The sequence below is a fragment of the Crocuta crocuta genome, unplaced genomic scaffold, assembly GCF_008692635.1.
Source record: "Crocuta crocuta isolate KB4526 unplaced genomic scaffold, BGI_CrCroc_1.0 scaffold299, whole genome shotgun sequence".
In the NCBI taxonomy this organism is placed as follows: Eukaryota; Metazoa; Chordata; class Mammalia; order Carnivora; family Hyaenidae; genus Crocuta; species Crocuta crocuta.
The window spans coordinates 9,934,343-9,942,607 of NW_027532747.1; the positions used below are offsets into that span (position 1 = coordinate 9,934,343).

Here is an 8,265-nt window from a genome sequence, read left to right on the forward strand (position 1 = left end):
GGAGTGGCAGGTAGAGTCGGGCTCCAGCGAAGGCGGGGAGAGAGGCTCGTAGCGCCCAGGCTCTATTAAGCCACGACTGTGTCAGCCTTGGAGAACGCAGGCACATCCTTCATGCAAACCCTGCAGCTTCTGTGTCTCTGGCTCAAGGCCTCACCTCTGAGCAGGGCTGGGGGGCCACAGGCGGGTGGGGGAATATTCTTTCCCTTCATAGGAAGCATTCTGAAATGGATTCATGCTATTAGGGATGGAACGGATCTTAGGAAGAGCAACAGAGACTTAGCTCTTGGGAGGACCTTGGAGGCCACTGATCCAGTCTCATGGTGACAGCTGATGACACTCAGGCCCAGGGAGTGGGGTGGTCCCAGAACTGTGTTTCCTGGGCTTTAGGCGGTTGGCGTACATCAACATATTCAGTCATACAACCTTCCAGAAGTAAGTACTATCGCCCCCAATTTACAGGGGAGGATATGGAGGCATAGAAAGGTGGATGCTGAGTAGTGGCTGGAGTGAGAAGTGGAAGCCAGGCAGGCCGGCGGACTTGAACCCTCACTGGTGCTTAGTTCATGAGCCGGGGCTGGACTTTGGTCCCCTGGTTTCCCGAGCTTTATGGTACAGCCTCCTGGCTCGTTTGCTCCATTTCTTTTGCCCCAGGCCCCTCCTATGAATGCAGGCCAAACTCCATAGACCAGCCCAGAGCTCAGAGAAGCCAAACCCCGAAAGCTCGGGGAAGGCCAGGGATGGGGTTCCTGTCTACAGAGACATTCCTTTTCCCCGTGTTCCTGTACCATGTGAGTCTCCAGCATCTTCCCCAGGGGCCTACTGACTGTCGCCCCTGTGACACTTTTCGAAGTCCATAAAAATGCATGTGAAGACTGCACCCCTTGGGGACTGTTGTGATCTATTTCTAGAAGAAATTGTGTTTCTTGTGTTTCCAGAGATTTCTAGATCTTTGTGTAATTGTCATGCTGAGATTGAAGAGGAGAGATATTCCCAATTCTGCTTTTCTTAGAGAACTGACTGCCTCACTGTATAGCTTTGAGGTTAGAGGGTAAGGTCAGGGGACCTCACAGGAGGAGGGCACCCCCAGTAGGCCTTGAGAAGGAGAGGTCAAGTAGCACCCAGAGAAAGAGAATGATTGCGCTTAAAAGCAGTCCTATCCATTCCCAGAAAGATATACACACGGAATGTGCCTCCTCGCCAGGTGGATTAGATGTGCTTATCATCGCTCTTCATAACCAGTGCGGGAAACGGTCCCCAGATCTGCTAAAATTGGGGGTTTTGAGACAATAGTGTGGGGGAGTTTCAAGGGGAATGCAAAGTGTAAAAATGAAGAAAATACTCCAAAGAGCGGGCAAATACGTATTAGAATACATGTGTTGGTATTATGGATGCTTTCTTTTCTTTACTTCGTTTCCCGAACTTTCCGTGATGTCCTTCTAATATTCTTATAGTTTAAAAAAAAACACACAAAACCAGTAAGAAGAATGACTTAACCTCTTTCTCCTCTCTCCTTTCCTGCAGCAACAGTGCACTAACGGTTTCGATCTGGACCGCTCGTCAGGACAGTGTTTAGGTATGAGGCCGCCGAAGATGGGATGCTGGGTGGGGGCGTCCAGTGACGGACTGGTTGCAGGGCCATTTCCTACCCAGCTGTTGCTTGATAGTATCCAATCTGTATTGACCTGGATTATGGGAGAAAACAGTGCCAGAGAATGCTGGGAGTCAATAATGCCTTTTTATACCTCCCTTTCTGTGGGCCCAGCCCTGGGCTGAGGGCTGTGAGGGGGTGAAGATGAGTGAGAACTGATCCATGTCCCCAAGGGGTTCTCTCTCTCTGTATTCGTCTGCTACGGCTGCTGTAACAGATTGCTACAAATATAGTGGCTTGAACGACAGAAATTTATCTTCCAGCTCAAAAGTTATCTATAGATCATTCTCCATATTATTTGTAGGTCAGAAGTGCTACAGGGGTTGGGAGACCCTGGCCAATCTCCGGGGGCCAGCAAAGCTTTGTTCCTTTCTGGAAGCTCTAAGGGGAGAATCCATGCCCTTGCTCATGTGTATTGTTGGCAGAATTCGGTTTCTTTCTTCTTTTTATTTTAATTTTTTTAAAATTTTAATGTTTATTTATTTTTGAGAGAGAGGGAGAGACAGAGCGTGAATGGGGGAGGGGCAGAGAGAGAGGGAGACACAGAATCTGAAGCAGGCTCCAGGCTCTGAGCTGTCAGCACAGAGCCCAATGTGGGGCTCTGACTCACAAACTGCGAGATCATGACCTAAGCTGAAGTCAGACGCTTAGCTGACTGAGCCATCCGGGCACCCCTTTTTAAAAAATTTTTTAAATATTTATTTACCTGAGAGAGAGAGAGAGAGAGAGAGAGAGAAGCATGCAGCGGAGGGGCAGAGGGAGAGGGAGACACAGAATCTGAAGCACCTCCAGGCTCTGAGCTGTCAGCACAGAAACCGATGCGGGGCTTGAACTCACAAACCACGCGAGATAGAGACCTGAGCTGCAGTCAGATGCTTAACTGACTGAGCCACCCAGGTGCCCCAGCTCCTTTCTTTTTTTAAAAAATTGAGATACGATTGACACCTAACATTGTATGAGTTTAAGGTGTACAACTTGTTGATCTGATACCCTCTGTACTGCGATATGATTACCACCATGGCATTTGCTAAAGCCTCCGTCACATGGCGTAATTGCATTTCTTTTTTTAAATGAGAACCTTTAAGGTCTACTCTCTTAGCAGCTTTCAAGTATTCAATACAGTACTGTTCACTGTCCTCACAATGCTGGGTACGAGCTGGCCGTGAGCACTTACTCAGCTTATAACTGCAAATTTGTCCCCTTTACCAGCCTTCTCCAGCCCCCAGCCCTCTCCAACCACCGTTTCACTCACTCTCTTTATGAGGTTAGCTCTGTTTGGTTCCACGTGTAAGTGAGATCATACAGTGTTTGTCTTTCTCTGTCTGACTTAATCTCACTTAGAACGCTCACAGGGTCCATTCATGTTGTTGGAAATGGTACTATTTCCCTCTTTCTCTTGGCTGAATAATAGTCCATTGAGTGTGTGTATAAATGTGTGTGTGTGTGTGTGTAGCTATATGTCTTGTTATAAACCCATCTTTTCCATTCATCGCTGACAGACACTTAGGTTGTTTCCAGGCCTTGGCTGCTGTGAGTAGCGCTGCAGTGAGCACAGGAGTGCGGACATCTCTTGGAGATTCTGTTTTCATTTCCTTCAGATAAATACCCAGAATTGGGATTGTTGGGTCATACAGTAGTTCTGTTTTTAACTTTTTAAATGTTTATTTATTTCTTTTGAGAGGGAGAGAGAGCATGAGTGGGGGAGAGGGGCAGAGAGAGAGAGAGACAATATCGCAAGCAGAATCCCCCACTGTGGGGCTTGATCCCGTGAACTGTGAGATCATGACCTGAGCTGAAATCAAGTGTCGGATGCCCAACTGACTGAGCCACCCAGGTGCCCCATTTTTAATTTTTTTAATAAATATTTTTAATGTTTATTTTTGAGAGAAAGAGAGAGAGAGGAGGAGAGAGAGAGAGAGGCAGAATCCAAAGCGGGCTCCAGGCTCTGAGCTGTCAGCACAGAGCCCCACGCGGGGCTTGAACCCACAAACTGTGAGATCATGATCTGAGCTGCAGTCGGATACTTAAGTGACCAAGCCACCCAGACACCCCCCCTTTTTTTTTTTTTAAACTTTCTGAGGAGCTCCCAGGCTGCTCTCTGTTGTGGGTGCACCAGTTTACATCCCCACAGAATTAAGCTTCTGGTGGTTGTGGGACTGAAGCCCCCGTGTCCTCACTGGCCGTCGGCAGAGAAACTTTCCTGGTTTCAAGAGGCCTCCTCAGTCCCGGCCTCATGGTCCCCCCCACCCACCTTCAGAGTCACCACTATGAGTTGACTCCCTCATGGGCTCTGGGATCTCTTCTTTGTCCACTGTCACATCTCCATCTCCACATCCCCAGCCCTTCTTGCCCCCTCTTCTTCCCCTTTTAAGGACTGAGGTGATTGTGCTGTGCTCGCTCACCCAGCTAATCCCTCCGTCTCAAGGTCAGCTCAGCTGGCTAGCAGCTTTAATTCCACCAGCTACCCCATTCTCCTCTGCCAGGTGACCTGATGCAGTCACAGGTTCTGAGGATTAGGATTGACATTTGGGGGCTGTTCTCCTAGGATGTCATCTAGTGGGAGAGGCAGACCTAGACGGAGCGAACACTGTACATGGTGGAATAAAGTCATTGCCAAGTTAAGGTGATAGCAATGGGCCCTGCAGAAGTAGGGGAGGGAGTGAGGTCTTAGGGGTCAAGAAAGAAAGCCTTCCTGGAGGCTACATTTGAATTGGGCACTGAAGGGTGAGTGGGACCCTGAGAAACTGCATTCCAGGTGAGGGAACAGCATAAGCAAAGACCAGGGGTGGAAAGGACGTTGCGTATAGAATAGTTTGTTGTGGGCGGAGCGTAGCACATATAAAAAGATAATAAGGCAGCCCCACCTGTCCCCACCTCCGGGATGTATTTAGCTTTTTAATTGCATTTGATTGAAGCCAGATCATTCGTCTTCCCTGAGCTCAGGGAACCAGAGGGGAGATGGGATGGTTCCGAAAAACGGTGAATGGTGAGCAACTAAACCCTGGAAAATCTGGGCCCATACTTTGAGTCCAGGTGCCGGGGGACAAGGATGAACCAAGGGTGAGGGGGGGCAGCGGCCATTCTTTCTGTCCTTCCAGACTTACGGAGGGTCTCAGGCCTGCAGCCAGAGAATGGGGTATCTGAACCTCAACATTCCCGTTTCCTGAGGTGGGAGTTGGGATGCATTTCTCGGATGAGCTGCCTGGGGTGAGCTGTCGGGACTCAAGCATCTCTCTCCCAGCCTCTGGTCCCCCCTGGAATGACCCCAAGGCTGGTGAGAGGGCCCAGTGTGTGGGCTCATGTAGTGGGCTGCTCGAGCTGGAGCCAGAGGCCAGGGGTCCCCTGCGCCAGCCTAGCGTGGCTGATTTTCTAGGCAACCTACCTCTTGCTCCGGGCGGACCACCCACCTGGGCTGGAAACGGGCCTCTTTGCTGGCCCAGTGGGAGCTGACCTCCAAGTAAGCCTCCACTTTTTTTTTCTTTAATTTTTAATGTTTATTTTTGAGAGAGAGAGAGAGACCAGTAGGGGAGGGATACACAGGGAGAGGGATATAGAGAGAGAAGGAGACACAGAATCCCAAGCAGGCTCCAGGCTCTGAGCTGTGAGCACAGAGCCTGACGTGGGGCTCGAACTCATGAATTGCGAGATCATGACCCGAGCTGAAGTCAGACGCTTAACCGACTGAGCCACCCAGGTGCCTCTTGTCTCCACTTTCTTAACAAGTGACCAGCTCTCAGCCAAGCCTTGTCTTTCTTTTTTTTTTTTTATTTTTTAATGTTTTACTTATTTTTGAGAGAGAGAGAGAGACAGCATGAGCAGGGGAGGGTCAGAGGGAGAGGGAGACACAGAATCCGAAGACAGGCTCCAGGCTCTGAGCTAGCTGTCAGCACAGAGCCCGATGCGGGGCTGGAACCCACGAACTGCGAGATCATGACCTGAACCGAAGTCGGATGCTTAACTGACTGAGCCACCCAGGTGCCCCAAGCCTTGTCTTTCTTGATGCAGGGGACTCTCTCCCCTGCCTAGCTGTCCTTTGGAGTAGAAGTGGGAACAATGATTAGGTCCGTCCCAGTGTTCCCTGAGCGTCCCGTGCGCACATGGGAGCACCTGAGATGTATTAGACGGCACACTCGCAGATAAAATGCTCTTTATTTTAGTGGTTATGTAGTCATTGTTACCGTCACCTTCTATTTCTGTTCACTGATGCTGTTTACTCTTAGGTTTCAAATGTGGGAGATCGTATGGGTTTTGTGGATGTGGTCCAGATTGTGATGTGGTCTCTGATGGCTGATGTTTGGGTGGCTCTGGTCAATTTGATTCAGTCTAACCAACATTTAGGCTAAATCCTGCCGTGATGAGCCAGTACCTGCCCTCGCTGTTTGGGAGCGGGTGCTGGTAAAGAGGGTTTTGGGGCCCTTTGCTTCAGTGTGCACCATGCACGGTGTGGCCAGGGAGCCACTAAGTCTCATCCTCTTCTGTGACCCTTCCAGATATTGATGAATGCCGGACCATCCCTGAGGCCTGCCGAGGAGACATGATGTGTGTTAACCAAAACGGCGGGTATTTGTGCATCCCCCGAACAAACCCAGTGTACCGAGGGCCCTACTCGAACCCTTACTCGAACCCCTACTCAGGTCCGTACCCCGCAGCGGCCCCACCGCTATCAGCTCCGAACTACCCCACGATTTCAAGGCCTCTCATATGCCGCTTTGGATACCAGATGGATGAAAGCAACCAGTGTGTGGGTGAGTAGCCCCTCGTCTCAGACGCCCTGTGCCCTGTGCTCCGGTGAAGTCCTAATCTGGCAACCGTGAAGTCCTAACCCGTCAAACAATGACTTACCTTCTGCAAAGTTCCTTCACTCTTAGCGGCCTGTGTGTCTGGGAACCCTCCTGCCCATGAGTAGCTTAGATTGCTGTCACGTGACAGTTCTCTAGAAAGCCAGTTTGTTTCTCCTTTATTTTCATCTGTCTTTCTAGCTGTCTGTCTGCCTATCTGTCATCCGTCTAAAGACCGTCTGCCTATCTGTCATCCGTCTAAAGACCATGCTCATGTTTTCTCTGTCCAATAGTGAGTGCATCTGGCCTAACTCAGTGAGTCCCAGAGAGAAGATCTAGAAAGCACCGGCACTTTCTCTTCAAACACCCCTCACCCTTGAATGGAATGTATGCTTTTAAAATAAAAGAAGTCTTGAAGGCCATGGCCAACTGTTCTGGAAAGAGAGTGGGTTCCTTGGGTGGGCGCCAGTGTTCTTTTGGCAAAAATGAGCCTCACTGATGGGAACTCAAGCAAGAGTAGACTTCTGGGGGGAGGGCAACACCACATGCCAGGAGGCCCCAAGGGTGGCAAGTAGTTGGACCAATGCCCTCTTAGGTGTCTTTTGGCCAGTGTGACCTTGGTGGAGGGTTACCTGGGATCCTCCCTTGGTTGCTTTGATGATTGGACCAAAACCTTTGTGACTGCTTCCAGCTTTGGCAGATGGTCTAGCATGATGATGGCTCCAGACTTTTCTGATCGTGTACACCATGTATGAGATCTTTTTGAGCCCGGAGCCCTGTGATATGTGTATTTATAAGTTCTATATATCTCCGATTATACTAATATGGTTTCAGGAGTAGAAAGCATACGTTAAAAATAGAACAGTTTAGAGGATGTGATAACAATAAATGTGCACTGAAGTTCTAGTACTTTCTTCCTATACCCACAAAGGCTCAGGAGACCACTGACGTACTTAGTGAGAGTTTTAGTGGTCCCATCTCAGGGCTCTGAAGTACTGAGCTGTCAGGGAAGCTGTGGTTATTTGTAGGGTCTTCTGTATGTTCGTGGAGGAGTGTCCTTTTCCATCTGGATACATGGAAATAGCACACAAACAAGTGTCTGCCGAGCTGCAAGGGGAAATTGGATACACCTGGACCCAAGCCTCTCCATTCTTACTGGTCTCAAGGGAGATTTGTGTGTGCATGTGTGTGTGTGTGTGTGTGTGTGTGTGTGTGTGTCTTTGTGTGTCAGAGAAAGAGAGAGGGAGGGAAGGAGAAAGAGAGGGGTGGGGAGAGGGCGGGGAGAGCTCATTGATGGTCACCTTGAACATAGATGAGTGGGCAAAGACAGAGTGCGGGTCCCAGTCACGCCATGGGCACAGTTTGGTGGAGGAGGTGGCACACAGTTCCTTAAAACAAGCAGAACCGTTGTACCTGGAAAGGACTTTAACAATTTAACTTCAGCCTCCAACAAGTTAGTAATGACAGAGGTAGGCTGGGGGTCCGCTGGCCTGACCACCAGTCTACACTTTCCTGACTTGGTCGCATGAACTCTCTTGTCTAGTAGAAAAGAAATTATTCCAGAAGGAAATGCAGAGAAGGAGAGGTTGAGGGGTGGTGGCCCTCTTCCAAGATGTCCTATGGGGCCCGATGCACTGAGTGCATGACTTGGAGTGAGGACGGGGGCATAGTAACCCACCACGGTGTTCTAGGATTTCGGGAGGCGGCCTCGGGTGGCTGGATATAGGGTGCTCTGCCTGACATCTGGGGCAGTGCGGGGGGAGGCTATGGGGGCCTCTTTGTGGAGCAGCCGGGAACTGGGGCACGGCTCCCCGGAGTGGCCCGCCCTCCCTCCCACAG

The 8,265-nt window shown here is 50.1% G+C and overlaps 1 protein-coding gene across 1 annotated transcript in view; it reads left to right on the plus strand.

The window, feature by feature from the left end:
• The first annotated feature begins 285 nt into the window (after positions 1–285).
• The window catches only part of FBLN5 (fibulin 5), a 76,373-nt gene continuing 68,393 nt past the window's right edge, over positions 286–8,265 (plus strand). Inside the window, exons 1-3 of the mRNA XM_077780938.1 lie at positions 286–432; positions 1,522–1,573; positions 6,139–6,393. Of these exons, the coding sequence (XP_077637064.1) occupies positions 6,183–6,393 (211 nt within the window). The 5' untranslated portion in view covers positions 286–432; positions 1,522–1,573; positions 6,139–6,182. The remainder of the gene's footprint in view (positions 433–1,521; positions 1,574–6,138; positions 6,394–8,265) is intronic.